At 41.6% G+C, this 20,998-nt stretch overlaps 1 protein-coding gene across 8 annotated transcripts in view; it reads right to left on the bottom strand.

The window, feature by feature from the left end:
- CEP295 (centrosomal protein 295) overlaps positions 1 to 12,105 on the bottom strand; it is a 53,480-nt gene extending 41,375 nt beyond the window's left edge. For 6 of the 8 annotated variants that reach the window (XR_003509341.1, XM_027531656.1, XM_027531657.1 and 3 more), the window contains exons 1-6: positions 11,910 to 12,105; positions 6,649 to 6,785; positions 5,845 to 6,045; positions 4,607 to 4,731; positions 3,684 to 3,777; positions 1,153 to 1,245 (exon numbers count right to left, since the gene is read on the bottom strand). Coding sequence is in view for 6 of the 8 variants with exons in the window: in XM_027531656.1 (XP_027387457.1) it covers positions 1,153 to 1,245; positions 3,684 to 3,777; positions 4,607 to 4,731; positions 5,845 to 6,045; positions 6,649 to 6,785; positions 11,910 to 12,045 (786 nt within the window). In the remaining 2 variants the exon portion in view is untranslated. Of the gene's footprint in view, positions 1 to 1,152; positions 1,246 to 3,683; positions 3,778 to 4,606; positions 4,732 to 5,844; positions 6,046 to 6,648; positions 6,786 to 11,909 lie in introns of those variants that run through there. The other 2 variants (XM_027531658.1, XM_027531662.1) reach the window with 2 other exon arrangements.
- Between the last annotated feature and the right edge of the window lie 8,893 nt (positions 12,106 to 20,998).

Genomic DNA, 20,998 nt, shown 5'->3' with positions numbered 1-20,998 from the left:
CCAGGCCAGAATACTGGAGTGGGTAGCCATTCCCTTCTCCAGGGGATCTTCCCCACCCAGGGATTGAACCAGGGTCTCCTGCATTGCAGGCGGATTCTTTACCACTGAGCCACCAGGGAAGCCCATGAGTACGGTAAGATGGCCATTTTCATATGTTGCAGTCACTTTTTAAAAGGAAATTTAAAGATCTATATCAAGTATCTGTGATAAAATGTTATACACTGTGGAACCTATAATTTCTCTTTTAGACATTTATTCTAAACATACAATCAGAGCTGTAGACAAAATATACACAACATGGCTTTATTGGTGGTCCTATGGTTAAGAATCTACCTTGCAATGCAGGGGACACCGGTCTGACCCCTGGTCCAGGAAGATCCCACATGCCGCGAGGCAACTAAGCCCACACACCACAACTACTGAAGCGCACGGGTCACAGAGCCCTTGCTCCACGACCAGAGGCCACCACCACGAGCAGCCCAAGCAGTGCAACCCGAAGGGAGCCCCTATTCTTCACAACTGGAGAAAGCCAACGGGCAACACCAAAGACCCAATGCAGCCAGAAATAAACAAATAAATTTTTTTTAAAAAGCTATAAAAAATGTACAAGATGATTATGTTTGCATTATTTACAAAGCAAAAAAAAAAAAAACCCTCCACAATAGAATGGTTAAATAAACTCTATAATGAAATACTTAAGTAGCTATTAAAAATCATGTTTTAAAAAGCATGTGTATGTTTATACACAAATAATGAAAATGTATTAATTAAAAATACTATAATGAATCCATTAATGTATTAACCGATTACTTTTTCGTGATGAAAACTTAGGTGTTTTACATGTATCTAGTTTCAAATTTCTAGAGTATGTATTATTTTTATGTCAAAAAAACTTTTATGGTAAGAAAATTAAATATATCAATTTAGGAGGCCAATCCCTTTCATTCATATTATATCAACATTCCATTCACATTCAACATGACATTGTAATTCAAAGCATATTTAAAAGCTTTTTTAATCACTATTACCCTAAGACAGTTGGTAGAGCTGTTCAAATTTTGATATCTGATAACAATATATGTAGAACAATATATAACTCAATTCAATGGACAGAGAAATAATAAAGTGAGAGTCATGAAAAAAGTCAATCACCTGCTTTGTGTCCACCTCTCTATTCACAAAAGTACAAAGATGATGGTAGGTAGAACTGTTCGTCTTCACGTTAGTTTTCTTTACTTCAACATTCTGAAAAATGAAACAGAAAATAGATTGTTAAGTTGGAAGTATTCATTTCATTTGAAGCAGGATCCATTGAAAAAAGTAATTTTATATTTTAATCAGTTATTCTTTATTTTTTTTCTTCATGAGAGCGTGCACTGTATTTCCACTAATCTGAAGTTTAGGTTTAAAAGTCAGATTGTATTTCAGTAAGAATAATGAATAGGTGACACTCTACAGTTTACTGTATGACATCAGGAGGCACATAATGGCAAGGTGTGCCTCTATTACTGATTTTAAGTTTGCTCATTTGGTTATGATGTTTCATAATCAATGATAAGAGAAAGTTCTCTTTTGTCTTTTCATAATCACTGAAAGAAGAAAGTTCTCTTTTGTCTAATGGAAGTAGGCCAATGAATAAATGCAAAAGGATGATAGATACTTGTGATGCTAAGTATCATCTCCCAGATTATTTGGAAATTGAAAAGAGAAAAATTTACCAATATAATTGAGATCTCTTGTAGCCACATAACCAAATCAGACAAATACAGAATACAAGAAATTAGTCTATTCAAAAATTCTGAAATAAAAAAGGGTTGGGGAGAGAATGCTTTACTTTGAAGACACAAAGCAAACAGAAGCAAGAGGTAAACCTTGACTGGATCCTGGTTACTTTTCTTAGTGTGATATTGTGGCCACATAGGAGAATGTCCTGGACTAACCTGGTGGTATGGTGGTAAAAATCTGCCTGTTAATGCAGGAGATACATTCAATTCCTGGTCGGGGAAGATTTCATACGCCACGGAGCAACTAAGCCTGTGCACCACAACTACTGAGGCTGTGCTCTAGAGCCTGGAGCCATGACTATTGATCCATGAGCAGTAACTACTGAAGCCCATGCACCTAGAGACTGTGCTCCACAACAAGAGAAGTCACCACAATGACAAGCCTGCGCACTGCAACAAAGACCCAGCACAACAAAAAATAAAAACAAACCTAGAGTTTCGTTAGAAAAAGAGAATGTCTTTATTCTTAGCAGAGGTACGTTAAAGTATATGGGGTGAAATGTAACCTATAAATATACGTTCAAATGTATACATTTATATCTTCAAATGTATACACAACCATTTGAAATCTACACATAATGCAAAATGAAATCTACACACAAGCTATTTCTTATACTCTTCTCTGTATTTAAAAATTTTTCATAATAAAAATGTTGGGGGGAAAAGTACCACCACAGTTTAACATATAATTCGTATTTGCCAAATCACTTACACAGACGATGTTTTGGTCAGTTTAAAGTTTTGACCTTGACTTGTTAGGGCTTCCCAGATGGCTCAGATGGTAAAGAATCTGCCTGCAATGCAGGGGACCTGGATTTGATCCCTGGGTTGGGAAGATTCTCTGGAGAAGAGAATGGCTACCCACTCCAGTATTCTTGCCTGGGGAATTCCAAGAGGGTCAGAAAGAGTTGGACAAGACTGAGCCAGTTTCACTTTCGGCTTGTTAGAAACATTAAGAATTATGACAAAAGTAATAATAATAATTTTAAAAAATGGGCAAAATACTGCCTGCCTTTTAACAAGGCACTGGGGGAATGGCTGAAATCTGACTTCTCTGTTTGGATCTTACTAGATCAAATGTCACATGGCAGATGTCTAACATAAAAGTAGGAAGGCTGACAAAACCAGAGGCTTAAGATGAGACTACCTGGTACTGAGGCTGATCACACATACATAAAATACTCTTGTCTATACAACAAAATAATATATCCTGTATTTGTATTTTTTAAATTTCTGTTTAACTTTTTTGATAAACACACCTATGTAATTTAGATAATGATCCAAATGAGTTGTTTTAATAACCACAGCAAGATAATCTGAGCAGGAGAAGCAATACCTTTCAAAATTAATTTCTGCTTAATAAGTTAAATGTTTTTTTTTAAAAAAAAGCTTCAAATCACAAAATCACACATTTTACTCTCACAAAGAAACAGACTTTTCTTACCATTTCACATAATCTTATGTGAAGTTATTAACTTATCTGGACCTAATTTCTGTGTCTATAAAATGATAACTATTTACAATAGCCAAATCTTGAATGTGGGAAAGTCTTTAGGGCAAATAATCCTTTTCTTTCCCAATAAAATAAAAAAGGTTACAGTTTTTCAAACAACAAAAAAATCTCAAGACAACTGGAGAAAACTGAACACAGACTGGGTATCAGATTATACTGGGAACAACATTATATTAGTATTGTGCTTTAAAGTCCTTAAACATCAGAGATACAAACTAAAGCATTTGTGGGTAAAATGCTGTCTAGAATTATTTTTAAATATTCTAGATATGTATTACCAGTACAGTTAAAAACTAAGTTCAAACAAATGGCATTTGGATGTGCACTGAATTCTAACAGCAAAGAAGAATTACTATATCCAAGCTCCCATACCCAGAGTAATTCACCTCAAAGAGAGCTGGAGGAGGGGGTGGCAGACTTGCAATTTTGGCAGATCTTTCCTTTTCCACAAGCAGAGCTTCTTTTCGAGCTTTTATATGCCTTAAAAAATAAAAGATGTCATAAATTAATCTCTCAAATAATGTTACAGTACAACTCAAAGTTAAAAATATAAAAGCCATTACAATCTTAAGAAATCCTCCACAGCCTGATCCCACAGGCTCAAATGCTATTTAATAGAGTGCATACACATGTGAGAAAATAAAGAGTAAAAGCGGTGTAGCTAGACATCAAGCTCCATAATGTGGACTGACCCAACAAACATCTAATGTTCTTTAGAATAATTTGGAATTATAAAAACCTAAAAATGATAAAGAGGGGCCACTGCATAAAATGACCACTTCTGACTAGCTAATAGGTTCTTTCATTTTTACAATATGCAAAAATCTCATCAATGACTTGCAGAGTCTATAACCTCTTTTAATGTTCATAATTGCACTGATTTTTTTCTTTTTATATCAGAGGCAGACAGATTTTGGTTGACCTGCATTCTAAACTAGTAATACACTTCTTCAGAAACTCAGTAACTGCTGCTAAAGTCAGAACAGAAGAGAAAGTTCACTTGTTAGTATGTACTCCCCCAACTGCATTATTTTAAACCAAGTTTAACAAACACCATGGATATACTATGTAACTTTTAAAAAGTATCCAAGTTTTAGTTTTAAAGTTTAGTCACTCAGTCATGTCCAGCTCTGCGACCCCATGGACTGTTGACTACCAGGCTCCTCCACCCATGGGATTGTCCAGGCAAGAGTACTAGAGTGGGTTGCCATTTCCTTCTCCACACACACAAAAAAATATCCAATGTACCCTTTAATTCCAGCCATATCACTTTCAGTGGAGAATACGGTAAAAATTACTATTACTTTACCAGGTTTTTTGTTTCATTAACATTTCTTTTTGATTTTTCTGTACTTTCAGGGCCTCTTTATGTCTCATTTCTGCCTTTTTTTTCCTTTCTGCTGCCCGGTGTGCCAGAGCATTTAAATCAGGCTCCTAAAAACAAATATTACTTAAAATGTCATGTTAAACAAGACTAAAATGGCAAATATATAATATGTGTGGTACTCTGTCAGGGCAAAAATCATGAAGATGTATTCAAATGAAAACACTGGCTATAGCACAAAATTAATGATGAAATAAATAAAGCTACAAAAATCTGATATCAGAACTTAAAGCTATTAATACTAAAAACACAAACTAAAGCCAGGGACCAAGAATATTTTGATTGACAAATTCTTTAAAGAGTTCTTCCTGACTAAAAGTTTGGTTACAAAGACATGCATTCTTGGAATCCAGCTTGTTTATTTTGTGTGACTATCTCTGGGACCACAATCTAGGATTTTCCAACCATAAATCAGAAGAAACAAGGTCAGGGAGTAGTCTTAAATACTGAGTTAAGTACTACTTTGCCTTTGTGAAAGGAAGAACTCAAGTGTATACACATTTAATTACACATTTTGGAGGTATGAGAAAGGAGTGATAACGAAATCAGAAATCTGAATTCATCCCACCGAACTTGTCCAAAATGACTGAAATGAGTAACAACTTGTAATTCTGAAGGTTACTATTTTATTCACCCAGTTGTTAAGGACTGGAAAAGAATAATGTTTGCTTTTTTTATGAAGTATAGTTTGATTTACAATGCTGTGTTAGTTTCAGTATACAGCATAGTGATTCCGTTATACATACACATATACAGCTGTTCTTTCTTGGATTCTTTTCCCTTGTAGATTATTATGAAATCCTGAGTATAGTTTCCTGTGCTCTACAGTAGGTCATTGTTGGTTATCTATTTTATATATAGTAGTGTGTGTGCTAATCCCATTCTCCTAATGTATTATCCCTTACCGCCCACCAGTGGTAACCCTAAGTTTGTTAGAGAATAATGTTAATTTAAACATCATAGAAAACAGATTTTCCTTCACATGACTCTTACCAGAAAATGAATCAAGTAGTATTCTTAGTTATATTAAATTTACAAAAACATTCAGGCTGCCCACAGCAAATTCTATACATGAAAACATTTTTATCAGTGTCTAATAACACAAATCTACTTTTAACAAGTATCATTACCACAGACAGGTAGTCAAATAAGTGCTCACTTACATTTTCTTTGGCTTGTTGATGCCCCTCTCCCATATTTCTTAAACTTGCCAAATACAGTTTTTCCAAGTTCTTGATTTTCTGAGTTTGTGATTCCACCCATTCTGTCCTTAGTTCCTCTGCCAAACGAGTGAATTGCTGATTTCTCCTCTGTTTTATATCTTCTCTTATCTGTAAAGCAATATCTCTTTCTTGTTCTCGAACCTAAAGGATGAATATTTAAGATTACATGAAAAGAGGCTTACTTCAACTTTTTGGAAAAGCTCTTTGGAAATAGGATCCTAAATGAATTTGATTCAGGTATTAGATATATCAATTCTCCAGAATATTCACAAGATATTAGATAAGCCCTATTTAAAGCAGAAAATCCAGGTGAAGGAGAAAAAACCAAAAATAAGACTTACAAAGTTCCCTGATAAGCCATTATGTTTCCTCCCCAGAGACCTAAGGGGACTGCCATTATCATTCTGATTTGAGCAAGTTCCAAGAGTTGGTGATGGACAGGGAAGGCTCATGTGCTGCAGTCCATGGGGTCACAAAGAGTCAGATACAACTGAGCGACCAAACTGAACTGAACTGAATGTAAAAAATTGGCTTCCCTGGTGGCTCAGTGATAAGGAATCCACAACCCAGTCCAATATTCTTACCTGGAAAACCCCCACGGACAAAGAAGCATGGCAGGCTACAGTCCATGGGGCCTCAAAGAGTTAGACACAACTTAGTGACTTAACAACAATAACAATGTAGAAAATACTAATAATTTTGGGGACACAAAGAAGTTGACACTATGTTCCAAATAAATCTCACCTGCAGCAATCTTAGTTTTCGTCTTCTTTCATAATCTTCCTTTAAAATGAAGGCTTCCTCATTAGGACTCAATCTCAGCTTGCCAGCATTCACTCCCTTTCTTTTCATTTTCATGTAGTACTTTAAATATGAAGGTTCTGCATTAAAAAAAAAATATATATATATATATTAAAAATAAGACAGTAAAGATTAGAACACTTTTTAAAGGGCTGTAAACATGAAATGATTTGGGTAAACTAAGTTCAACTTATTTATAAATAGCAATCATTAATTCAGCACTTAAATTGGTAGTTCTCAGATGGGGAGAAAGCAGTTTAGTGGTAAGTAAACCATTTCAAGCATTACTTGATGGACTCTGTGGGAGAGGGAGAGGGTGGGAAGATTCGGGAGAATGGCATTGAAACATGTAAAATATCATGTATGAAACGAGATGCCAGTCCAGGTCCGATGCACGATACTGGATGCGTGGGGCTAGTGCACTGGGACGACCCAGAGGGATGGTATGGGGAGGGAGGAGGGAGGAGGGTTCAGGATGCGGAACACATGTATACCTGTGGTGGATTCATTTTGATATTTGGCAAAACTAATACAATTATGTAAAGTTTAAAAATAAAATAAAATTCAAAAGGAAAAAAAAAAAAGAAAGCTGAGCGCGAAGAATTGATGCTTTTGAAAAAAAAAATGCTGTCTAACAATTGTTAAATCATGAAAGTTTGCTGAAAAGATGTTTTCTCAATTATAGCCATTTATAATATTGAGGACTTGACAATAAATTTCATATTAAAAAAAAGAAAAAATGCTTCCTCATCTGTGGCAGATTATTGTTTACCTGTAGTATGTGGGACCTGACTAACTCCTACTTGAGATTTCCAGAGTTTACCCAGCTTAAATACAGAAAACCACAAAGATTTCAAAAGGTGTGTTAGCGCAGAATAAATGCTTCAAAATTACAGTTTAACACTAGAACTCTGATAACTTGTACATAACCAGCGAGACTACTATACTGCAAGGGCTCCTGGCTCATATTTCAGCTCCTAGTCTGTGATATATAATATGATCACCAAGTGTCATTGTATCTTAGGGAATCACATTAACCCCTCTACAGTAAAACAACTCTTCAGTAATTGGTGGTGTGATTTTTAAATGAAATCATTAAACAAAACTCCTAGAACAAAGTTATGTTTTTAGGTTCAGTCCAGGGTTTAAGATTCCTAGATCTAGTCTTCTATTGCTCCTGTTTACACTCAGGTGTTCTCAACCACGTCTCTAGATTATAACATGCCCCAATTTGGGGAAGTCTGGCAGGGAAAAAACGAAAGAATTTAAGAATCTATAGTTTTTATAAAATTTAAAAACCCTCCCCAGGTGATTCTGTATCTCCTTGTTCCCATTATTGCCATTTTCAAAAATTAGACACTTCAAATCAGTACATAACCATGATTTCATTTGAGATCAATCTCTTTACAATGACCAGGAAGGGAAATATGGTAACCAAACACTTAAATCTTTCTGAAGATAGTTTTGTTGTTGTTGTTGCCCCATTTGACTTGTGAGAATCCTAGTTCCCTGAGCAGGGATCAACCTGGGCCCCCTGCAATGGAAGTGCTGAGTCCTTATCACTAAACCACCAGGGAATCCCCTTCTGCAGCCAGCTTAAGCAGCACTTCCCTGTGAAACTGCCCTCCAGTGATTCTTGCTCCACCTGCCTGTCCCGACCTGCCTGTCCATAAGAAATGTTACCCTCACATTCATATGAGGACTAACCTATGCTGCCTTGATATTACCTTCTTCTAGTTTTTCATCAATAACTTGCCCTTTCTAATTAGATTCCTTAACAATAAGGATAGAGGCTCTGGTTTTGTTGTTTTTTTTTAATATCCAAATTAACCACGAATAACCACCACCACGCAGTATTTCACATACTAAGGATAAATACTGTTTTCACTCAGGTGTACAAATAGCGACCAGAAGAATTTGGGGTTATCTAATAGGAACTAAGGGCTTTCCTGGTGGCTCAGTGGTAAAGAATCTACCTCTCAATGCAAAGATCTGGGTTTGATCCCTAGGTTGGGAAGATCTCCTGGAGAAGGAAATGGCAACCCACTACAGTATTCTTGCTATTCTTGCCTGGAAAATCACATGGACAAAGGAGCTTAGCAGGCTACAGTCCATGGGGTTGCAAAAGAGTTGATACATGACTTATTAACTGAACAAACAAAAATAGAAACTAAAACTTTTTCACTGAACTCTCCATCAAAAAGAAGGCAGGAATGATCTTATTCATGGTTGTATGTGCAGAGCCTAAAAGCTGCTTTGCTCCTAAGTAGGTCCTTCAGTGTGCTGACTGAATGAATGACTCATTCAATGAGTTAATTCATATAAAGTGCTAGATAGGTATATGTGGTCACTGTTACAACCTGATGACAAAAAGGAATAACTGCTTACATGTGAAAAATCTTTTCCAGCTGAAACCCACTCAGCTGATATTCACAAGGCTTTGGTAATGTACTCTGAAAGTGCCAACCAACCATTCTCTATTTTAGACAAGAATCAAAGGCCTCTTAGGTTATTGACCTGAGTGACAATATCTACTGGCAGAGCCAAGAAAAGAATCTGATGTTTCTTATATATGGCTCCTAACTTTCTGAAATGCTAAAATATAGGGAATAAGGAAAATTTTGTTTAAGCCTGTATTTTTTGCAAGAGGGGATTGACAAGAACTAAACAAAGAGACCCAACAAAGGTCCGTCTAGTCAAGACTATGGTTCTTCTAGTGGTCATGTATGGATGTGAGAGTTGGACTGTGAAGAAAGCTGAGCACCGAAGAATTGATGCTTTTGAACTGTGGTGTTGGAGAAGACTCGAGAGTCCCTTGGACTGCAAGGAGATCCAACCAGTCCATTCTGAAGGAGATCAGCCCTGGGATTTCTTTGGAAGGAACGATGCTAAAGCTGAAACTCCAGTACTTTGGCCACCTCGTGCGAAGAGTTGATTCATCGGAAAAGACTGATGCTGGGAGGGATTGGGGGCAGGAGGAGAAGGGGACGACAGAGGATGAGATGGCTGGATGGCATCACGATTTGATGGACGTGAGTCTGAGTGAACTTCGGGAGTTGGTGATGGACAGAGAGACCCGGCGTGCTGCGATTCATGGGGTCGCAAAGAGTTGGACACGACTGAGCGACTGAACTGAACTGAACTGAAACAAAGAGAAAACAAGTAATCCTGTAATCCTCAATTTCCTTTTCTAGAGGATTACAGGAACAAGCATATGTTTGTTATTTTTACCTAAGCTGTGACAGAGTAACTGTTTTTTCTTTTATATCATTATCTTAATTTTTACACTTGTTTGGAAATAATCTGATTTAGTATTCCCAGCTTCTCTAAATGTCAACCACAGTACAACCACCAAAACCAGGAAATTAACACTAGCACAATACTTTTAGCTAATCTACAGACCTTATTCAAATTTCATCAATAGTCCCACTAATGTCCATTTTCTGGACCAGGTCCCAAGCCAAGGAAAACATATCCTTTGACTGTTGTGTCAGTCTGCATCCTCAAAGAAGTAGATGCCAAAATGGGATGAAACCCACGAGGATTTTATTAGGGGAAATGCCTGTGTGAGGGAAAATGGAGAGGGAGGTGGTGAAAGCTAGGAGTGTTTCAGACTTTCATGCAAATCTGCCACTGAGTGAAGGAGGAAGGCAAAGTTGGGTAGATGACCCTTAAATGGTGCAGTCTAAGGAAGCTTCAGGAAGATTGCTGGGGAGTCCTTAAGCCAAAATCCCTTGTGTCTCAGGAACAGGCCTGCCTTCACATCCACCCTATGCTGTCATTAACTAGGAGCAGTCTATGGGAGGCATCCATGTAAACAGATTTCAGAACACAGGGGCTGAGGGTCTATAAATCATGTTCTAATGGCTAGGCTGTTTTGTCTCCTTCAACTCCTCTAATTTGAGATGTTCCTCAGTCCTGTCACCCCTTCCTCCATCTTGACATTTTAAAAAGATGCCAGCCAGTTATTTTGCATAATGTCCCTCTATCTAGATGTGTTTAATCCCTTCCTATAGTGAGACTGAGGTTATGCATTTTTGGCAAGACCACCACAGAAGTCATGACGTACTCTTCTCAGCACATCACACCAGAATGAGTTTTGATCTCTTGATTAAGAAGGTGCCTAACAGGTTCCTCCACTACAAACACCATTTTTTTTTAAAGAATTTGGTGGAGAGATAATTGAGGCTATGTAAATACCATGTTCCCCACCATATTTGCCAACTAAATTTAGTATCCACTGATGACCACCTGAAACAATGTGTTTTCTGCTTACATTATTCCTTCTACACTTACCAACTGGAATCCTACTTAAGGAAGTTTCACCCATTTCCTCACTTTAGTATTTATTCATATCAATACAGATTTTCAAATTCTAAGTACTGTTACTGACAAATAATAGAGGTGATACTACTTATCTTTCAAGACTGTCCTGAGGATTAAATGGCAACGAGCACCTCTTAATCACCTATATTAGGAAGATGCGGCTTCAAGGCCCAATTCCACTTGAAGCAAAGACACTTAAAATCACTTTGGTCTCACTTCCTTGAAATATATAAGCGGAGTATAATATCTTCTCCAACAGGTTGTTCTGATTGTATGTCTTAGTAAATATAAACTGCCAGATATTTTCTAAATTTTAATGACTCTACCGTTCCCCATTGTTTTACAAAACAGACGTTTGCGGCAGAACTTAGTATCTAAGAAATTAAAGGTGAGAGACACCAAAAGAGAGCATGCTCTCTGCATGAAACGATTCCAAGCTGGGCTCTTAAACGGCTCCCAGGAGTGAGGCCGCTCGGCGGGTGACCTGGGGGCAGGACGCACCCAGGAGTTCTGCAGTGGGACCCCGCAGACCCTTCCGGCCGCCCCGACTTGGAAGCTCAGGGCCCCCGCGAGGCCCGACCCCACGGGAACGCGCATGGCCGGCTGCGCCAAAGGCTCCGGGGCGGCCTCTCACACGGCGCAGGCGAGCCCGTGGGGGGGACGCGCGCCCCGCCGGCCTCGAGCCCGTGAGGGGACGCGCGCCCCGCCGGCCTCGAGCCCGTGAGGGGACGCGCGCCCCGCCGGCCTCGTGCCCGGCCTCTGTGGAGAGCCGCGGGCCGCTGCGAGAGCGTCCCCCGCCGCAGCACACCCCCGGCTCCTCGCCTCGCGGAGAAGTGCACGCTCGGGGACCTTGGGAGGCCAGCGCCTCTGTCACTCACCAGGGAGACGAAAGCCCGGCCTCAGGAATCGCGGCTCAGACACAGAAGGCCCGGCGGCCCGCCCCACAGCTGCCTCCGAACAGCCGTTCGGACGTGAGCGAGGCGGCCATCTCCGAGCCGCCGTCACTTCCGTCATTCAAACCGCTCGGCAGTGGCGCGGCCAGGCCGCGGGAAGCGCCGAGCCCCGCCCCGCCCCGGGGGCCGTCGGGACGGCCGCGGCGGAAGCCGCTCGGGGCGCGCGCCCCTCCTACGTGGGGCCTATTATTTCTCGTGTCGGGCGTGGCTCGGAGGTTCTGCTTTACGTCTCCCGACAGGCTCATCTTACAGATCCGAGACAGACGTCCAGGAAGGGAGAGTTACTTACCACAGCCCACCCGGGTGGCTTCGGTCTCAAGCGTCTTTATGAAGACGCCTTGGGAAGTGCAGCCTTTCTTGTCTGAGGACACAATTCGTTTGGTACTTTCTCACGCTGCAGTTATTTTCTGATAGTTTTCAGTTCACTCAACAGGGAACCGTATCGTAATGCTGTGCCTCCAGAGGGCCACACTAGCTAGAACATGTCAAGGATTTAACCGCTGTAGATAACCTGCAATCAGAAAGGGAGTGAGAGCTGTTTCCTATTTCAGTTCAGTTCAGTTCAGTCGCTCAGTCGTGTCCGACTCTTTGCCACCCCATGAATCACAGCACGCCACGCCTCCCTGTCCATCACCAACTCCCGGAGTTCACTCAGACACGTCCATCGAGTCAGTGATGCCATCCAGCCATCTCATCCTCTGTCGTCCCCTTCTCCTCCTGCCCCCAATCCCTCCCAGCATCAGTCTTTTCCAATGAGTCAACTCTTCGCATGAGGTGGCCAAAGTACTGGAGTTTCAGCTTTAGCATCATTCCTTCCAAAGAAATCCCAGGGCTGATCTTCAGAATGGACTGGTTGGATCTCCTTGCAGTCCAAGGGACTCTCAAGAGTCTTCTCCAACACCACAGTTCAAAAGCATCAATTGGTGCTCAGCTTTCTTCACAGTCCAACTCTCACACCCATACATGACCATGGGGTCACAAAGAGGTGGACACGACTGAGTGACTGAACAACAACCACCTTGGTTTTACAGACAAGCTGCATTACAGAGAAATTTGGTGACTTGGCCAAGAAGACATGGAAGAGTGAAACCGAGACTAGAATTCATATATTTATCCCAAATACTGGGATTCTTCCTTCATGCTTCCCTGTCCATGATCACATTAATCTTAATAATTGTACTTATTCTAAACAAAACTCTTCAACATCCTCAACACAGACTCATAGGTACCCTCCCACACTGAACAAAAGATGCGCCCATTATTTCACGCTTTAGGCTAATTTTGGTGCCCACTGTGTTAAAAGCACCAAGCACATTCCCCATCATAGCACTTATCAAGTCTTATTGAAATGATCTGTTTATTAGGCTCTGTGTTGACTAGACTGAATTCTCAAGAATTGGAGTGCACTTTGTTCAGTCACCTGCCACTTTGAGCTTCTGAAATGTTTGTTGAATGAATGAATAAATAAATCACTTCCCCAACCTGCATCCTGGGCAGAAATCTTACAGTTGGAGATTTTGAATTAAGGCTTGTTATTTTTTTTTTGATAGGAGGCAGTGAGGAATCAAAGAAAACCCAGTGGGCTTAGAATCAGAGTGTTTGGTCTACTGTCACAACTCTGAGACTTTCCAACTGTTGAACACGAAGCCAATGAGCCTTGGTTTGTGATTTGTTTCTCTATTATTGCCAACCAGACCACCTCAGAGTGTCCAGAATGGCTCACTCATTATGACTAGCAACTGATTCTGATTGTCAGCTGAAACTTTGCTGGAACTATTGAGTGAAGTGCTGTTACCAACCAGGGTTCTTGGCCTCCTCAATCAATTTAAATTATCAGGGGCCAGACAAGAAATTCAGGCAAAGTTCTCCTGGGGTCCCTTCTGCAGCAGGGTGGAGTGAGAACAAACAACTGGTTCCCTTACTTGCTCACTTTTCAAGGAGGCTGAGCTTGTTTCTTGTGTGGGGATGAGGGTAGGGGTGTTTGTGGGGGTCAGGCTAGAGGGATGGCTTAGGTGGTTTGCCCAGCACTTTGTGGTCTTGTGTGCAGGGGGCATGCTCAGTACTCTGCTTTTGCTCCAGGCTTTTCAAAGGTGGCAGTTCAGGGACTTCCTGGTGGTGCAGTGGCTAAGACTCTGCGCTCACAATACAGTGGGCCTGGGTTCAATCCCTGGTTAGGGAACTAGATCCCACGTGCCTCAACAAAGGTCAAAGATTCCATGTACTGCAACCAAGACCCAGCACAGCCAAACAAATAAAAACAAATGTATAGATATTAAAAAGAAAATTACAGTTTGGTTTTTTGGTCTCTTTGCATCAGTTCATAATTTTGCCCCAACTGTGTATGCATGCAGTTATTTTTAGTCCCATACAGTTTCTTTGTATTTTGTTGCTCAGGGAGGTATTTGTCCAGGGGCAAATACTTCAGTACTGCAGCAAAGGGTCCCAGGTCCCAGACATATCTCAGTGCCTTCAAGCAGCCTCTCCATGTGGGTTGGAATTCTTACTAGCTGAGATTCAAGAGAGAATGTCCAAAGGATGAGTATTTCCAGGGCAAGAACATGAAAGCTGCAAATCCTTTTAAAGGCAAGGCTGAGAAATGGTAAGTTTTGCCACACTGTCTTGATTAAGTATCATAGGACCAGCCCAAGTTCAAGTGAAGGGGAAAAAGTCATCGCCCAGTGAAGTGACAAAGAATTTTCAGCCATCTTTAATTCACCACCATTTCCTTAGTAATAGTTGACCTGCTCTCTTCACAGGCTGCTTGTGAAACTCAAAGTCATGAATCATAAAGAGCACGAATGAACTCCAAAACCATGTTAGATACATTCAGTTCAGTCACTCAGTCGTGTCTGACTCTTTGCGACCCCATGGACTGCAGCACTCCAAGCCTCCCTGTCCATCACCAACTCCCGGAGTTTACTCAAACTCATGTCCATTGAATCAGTGATGCCATCCAAACATCTCACCCTCTGTTGTCCCCTTCTCCTCCTTCCCTCAATCTTTCCCAGCATCAGGGTCTTTTCAAATGAGTCAGTTCTTTGCATCAGGTGGCCAAAGTATTGGAGTTTCAACTTCAACATCAGTCCTTCCAATGAACATTCAGGACTGATTTCCTTTAGGATGGACTGGTTGGATCTCCTTGCAATCCAAGGGACTCTCAAGAGTCTTCTCCAACACCACAGTTCAAAAGCATCAATTCATTGGTGCTCAGCTTTCTTTATGGTCCAACTCTCACATCCATACATGACTACTGGAAAAACCATAGCCTTGACTAGACAGACCTTTGTTGGCAACATTAGAAGCTATTACATATATATAGGCACCTTTGTTTCCTCTTCTCATTACAGACCCAGCCCTCCAGGCCACAAGGGTAGGCATGTGACCCAAACTGAGCAAATCACAGTTCTCTATCTCCTTTGCTATTGAGATTGACCCAAGGATAGGAACATATTCTAAACTGAATCTTTTGTGGCTTTTATTTTAATACACTCACTTCAGACTGCAGGAGACAAAACCAAACCAACCAAACAAAAAACACCTTTTAAATGTGTTTATTGGTGTTCAGTTTTTAATTTTTAATTGGGTCCCTTTGTACTCTATTGGCCTAGGGCTAGGTGTATAGGCTGTTTCTAGTGTTGCTACCCAACAAGGAATGAACATTAATAAGCAATGATCAAGAAGAAGAATTTTCCTAGGCAGTAACAACACTAGTGTGACTAGTCACTATGCAATGCTGCCCCTCAAACTGCAATGGAAGCCATTCAGGTTAGGAGCAGTTTAACATGTTTCTCTGATGGGGAACCATTTCACTGCTCTGAGTTCCCTTTATCTTTATCCACATTCAATACAAGAGATTGGCATTAAAGTTGGGGTGGGGGAGGACCCTCAATAATTCTCATGTATAAAGTCCTGATGAAAGGGAATCATTGCAAGAACAGAAGTAACCAGGTTTCCATCTGACCATCTGCCAACTGGCCTTTCTCTCTGGCATAAACACCAAAAGGGCTTAACAAGTGATAGGATCTCAGGGTAATTTACAGCTGCTAACAGAAGTGAGATTAAGAGTGCCCAGCAGGAGAGGAAAGATGGGCTCAGAAAGGCTTTTAAAAGCTATAAATATTTCTTTAAAATGTGTGTGGGTAGATCCGAAGGTGGGGAGGAATTGGGCCTTTTATTTAAGGAGAGTGAAAATTGAGAGGAGAGAATAGGAAAATGAATTTATTTTGTTTCAGCTAATATGATTTTTATTAATATTACTGATATTTATTCAGCAATGAGGGTGTAGACTGTGAGTTATATACTTAAAAAGACAGGGAGGTCTGGGGACTTCCTGGTGGTCCAATGATGAAGGCTCTGCCTTCCAGCATAGGGGACATGGTTCAATCCCTGGTCAGGAAACTAAGATCCCATATGCCATGAGGCATATGCCCCCCAAGATAGTAATCATCCAGTTATAACCATTTTGGTTCATTGTTTTCATTCATTCATTGACTATTCATTGAGCAATTACTAAGTGCCAACCAAACATTTTGGCTGAGGATACAGTGATAAACCAGATATTGAGGATATAACAAATGCACAAGACAGACGCTATCCTACCCTCAAAAAGGCAGTGAAGACATGTGAACAGGCTCTCAGAATACTTCACATTAAGTGCAACAGCCTGCTTGTTCTTTACACGCTTTCATTCCCAGCCAGAGCTCTGTCTGAGCCAAAAATGGGGCTGCCACGTAACTGGTGAACTAGTGAGGCAGCCGTCAGAAGTCTGTGGGTTTCTTGAGGCTCAAATTAGCAGAAAGAAGGAAACACTGACTCCTGAGGATACAATTGATGTGTCTGCTGCCCCAGAGACCCAACACATATAGTAAGCACTCTGCTTTCCAGAGAGGGGAACTCCAGCTATAAATCTTTGGCACCAGGGAGAAGACAGGTGGGAATCTAAAATATTCTAGCAATTTTAAAGGGAGCAGTGTATTGATAATATAATGCATATGGTGTCAGTGTGTGTTGATGGGGTAAAATATTTTATTTAAATGCTTGTAATGTGGTGAAACAGGCATATTGAAGGGAATTCTGCACTTCTATAATACTGCCAAGCACAGCTGAGAGAATAAATTTATGCTTGCTTCAATCTCTGTATATTTGGACTTGTTTTTTCCTCAGCATTCTAGAAAGTGGTGACATGGGACACTCTTTTAGACAAACAGCCCTCTATAAGCATTCCTGCCCTGCTTGAAACCTACAGTGGTTCTCTTTTCAGAATATATCAACGCTAATGTCTCTTACTAGCTTTCCAGAACCTCCAAAATATGGCCCTAAAGAGAGCAGAGCTCAGAGTTTCAGTTTATCACTAATCACGTCGAGCCTTGTTTTTTTTTTTTTTTTTCTTGTAAAATAGGAATAATAATATCCACCATATCAAACTCACAGGACTGTGTCAGTGTTAAACAAAATGATGCATCTGACAGCACTTCGCAAACCACCAATGTAGTGTTACTGTACAGATGTTAGTATTATGATGTTGGTGTTTTGATCCATACAGCATTATTTCATGTCATCCTTCAACTGGACCACAATGTGCTGTGTTCCTTCTTGTCTCTGAATTGGGGCTTATGTGAGTCCCCAGCCCAGTGAGGAGGAGAGCAGACCCTGAGGCCAGACTGCCTGGGGTCTGGGTCAGCACTTGCCCTGGAGGCTGTAGTGAGGATTAAATGGGCTCCCGGGGTAAAGCCCTTAGACCGTGCTTAGCACATCACATCACTCCCGGCGCTGTTGTAGCAAGCGCTTTTCATACTTGACCACGTCTTCCTTTTCTAGCTCACATCCTATCTCATTCATGAAGTCTTCTCCCCTGGTCTTCTCCTACCTCTGAAACGTTATACCTAGAGTGATGTCACACAGGTTAACTATTATTTCATGATATGATTGTATTACCCAGTTACATGCATTAACTCAACATTTAATGAACACCAGCTATGACCAGGTTCTTTCTTGTGTTTGTGTTGTCACTTCAGTCGTGCCTGACTCTTTGCGACCCTATGGACTGTAGCCCACCAGGTGCCTCTGTCCATGGGGTTCTCTAGGCAAGAATACTGGAGTGGATTGCCATGCCCTTCTCCAGAGGATTTAGACCATGAGAATAAAGAAAAACAAGATGCGGAACCCATCTGTGGTCAGATGACCAAGCAGACAGTGAGCTATAAACTGAATGGCTGTGTGTCCTGAAAATTCATATATTAAATCCTAATCTCCACTGTGGTGGTGTTTGGAGGTGGAGCCTTTGGGAGGTGATTAGATCATGAGGACTCATTGACTCTTCTCCTTTAGAAAAAGCCCCTTGGGGACTTCCCTGGTGGGCCAGTGGTTAAAGTCTTTGCCTTCCAATGCAGGGGGTGTGGGTTCAATTCCTGGTCAGGGAACTAAGATCCCACATTCTTTGGGGCCAAAACATAAAACAGAAGCAGTATTGTAACAAATTCAATAAAGACTTTTTAAATGGTCCACACCAAAAAGTTTTTTAAAAAGGAAGAGCCTCTGTCCTATTTCTATGAGTTGTCTCATCTCTAACAGCCTTTCCCAGATTTCAAATCTCTGTGCTTTTCCCCCCACCTTTTCTCTCCCTACCCTTCCACCTTTGTTCCTGTGACTTCACTGTTAGAACTCCGCAGCTGGAACTTCCCTCAAACCTTCCATTAGGTGTCTACTCATCCTGCGTGCACTCTGCAGCTTTTGCTAAAGAGCCTGATGACTTCGTAATTCATGCCCTGATGTCATCTAGCCCAGGTCAAAACAAAGATGTCTTTTTACAAACATACGCCATTTTCACCTTCAACGCCAGTTCCAGCATGCCATGTCCAGGGAGACTTAAAATAACAAATCTATCATCTGTGGTTTAGCGTGTTGCTGACAGCAGAATTATCAGCATCATGCCCATGCTACAGATGAGAACGCTTGTGCCTGTATTACATGTCTTGTCTTCTGTTCTTTACATTTGGAACAGCCAGGGGACACCTTCATGGCTCATTTTCGGGCTTACTTCCCATGGAATTTCCTAACCTCATCCCTCTGAGTCTCATTCCTCAGGCTGGCTTCATTCAAGCTAAAGGATTCTCAGGCGGACCAGTCCTCCCAGGCAAAGGCACGGTGTGCGTTTTCAGAAGGACCTTCAAAGTCTTCACACAAGGAGGTGAGCGATGGGGCTACTTTTAGTGAATTTTCTCTCTTTACATGGCGGCGGCAGGACCAGTAGTGAGAGGTGAGGCGACACCTCAGATGCCGTCCTTTATGCCTTTACGGGGTCTGTTTCAACTCCACTTGCGGGGAAAGCGGTGGAAATGATCATGTCTACCGCTAGAGGGCGGACTGGTCAAATTTAAAATGCGTGATTGAGACGCTGTGGGGACTTTTTTGTTTCATATCCCCTCCACCCTCGGAGCCCCCACCCAAACCCCATTAGACAAGAGAAGAGGGACCAAGGTCATCAGGAATAGGAAAAAGCAAAGGCAGCGCCACTGCTGCTGATAAGAGCCGGTCCTCCTCCTGCTCTCTGTGTATGCCGCGAGCTGGACTTGCCCTATGGCCGCAAACAGGGAGCGTCCGGGTGATACTAGCTTGGTGTTTAGTGCCTGTTATAGGGGGCTGCCGACTATGGGGTTGCACAGAGTCGGACACGACTGAAGTGACTTAGCAGCATAGGAGAAGGCAATGGTACCCCACTCCAGTACTCTTGCCTGGAAAATCCCATGGATGGAGGAGCCTAGTAGGCTGAAGTCCATGGGGTCGCTAAGAGTCGGACACGACTGAGCGACTTCACTTTCACTTTCACGCATTGGAGAAGGAAATGGCAACCCACTCCAGTGTTCTTGCCTGGAGAATCCCAGGGACGGGGGAGCCTGGGGGGCTGCCCTCTCTGGGGTCGCACAGAGCTGGACACGACTGAAGCGACTTAGCAGCAGCAGCCAGGCACCTTACTAGGCATTTTACCCACAGCACCTTCTGTGAGCCTCGCAATGGCCTTCTGAGGCACATTTTTAAGATCACGACAAGTGAAGAAACATGCTTGTTAAATATGTTGCTCTAAAGCAAGTAAATAATAAGTGACAGATACCGAGTTTGAACTGATGCTTGTGAAGGAGGGGTCAATGGGAAAAGAGGGGGGTCTCGAAAGGACCTGAAATTAAGCAGTAAATTATCGTTCAAAGCCTCTAAGAGGGCTTCAGGGCTGGGCACTGTCCTCTGCTAGCCACTGTAAGTGGAGAAAATACCTTTAAACAAATTATGTATATTCACCGTTAAAAAAAAAAATTCAACACAATATCTAAAGGAGAAAGCAAAAACTGCCTTCAGATCTTATTGTCTAGATAAAGCATTTTTAAATCATGTTTAGTTAGGCTCCTATGACATTGTTTTTATTTTGTTTTGTTTTATGATTTTTTTATGGATCCGTGTAGCTACATGTGTACATTATCATGTAAATACAGAATCAGTTCAGTTCAGTTCAGTCGCTCAGTTGTGTCCGACTCTTTGTGACCCCACGAATTGCAGCGCGCCAGGCCTCCCTGTCCATCACCAACTCCCGGAGTTCACCCAGACTCACGTCCATCGAGTCAGTGATGCCATCCAGCCATCTCATCCTCTGTCGTCCCCTTCTCCTCCCGCCCCCAATCCCTTCCAGCATCAGAGTCTTTTCCAATGAGTCAACTCTGCGCACGAGGTGGCCAAAGTACTGGAGTTTCAGCTTTAGCATCATTCCTTCCAAAGAAATCCCAGGGCTGATCTCCTTCAGAATGGACTGGTTGGATCTCCTTGCAGTCCAAGGGACTCTCAAGAGTCTTCTCCAACACCACAGTTCAAAAGCATCAATTCTTCGGTGCTCAGCTTTCTTCACAGTCCAACTCTCACACCCATACATGACCACTGGAAAAATCATATCCTTGACTAGACGGGCCTTTGTTGGCAAAATAATGTCTCTGCTTTTCAACATGCTATCTAGGTTGGTCATAACTTTTCTTCTA

Source organism: Bos indicus x Bos taurus, chromosome 29 (assembly GCF_003369695.1).
Source record: "Bos indicus x Bos taurus breed Angus x Brahman F1 hybrid chromosome 29, Bos_hybrid_MaternalHap_v2.0, whole genome shotgun sequence".
NCBI classification, from domain to species: domain Eukaryota; kingdom Metazoa; phylum Chordata; class Mammalia; order Artiodactyla; family Bovidae; genus Bos; species Bos indicus x Bos taurus.
Note: the sequence above shows the minus strand (reverse complement) of the source record. Positions and strands in the feature narration are given on the sequence as shown.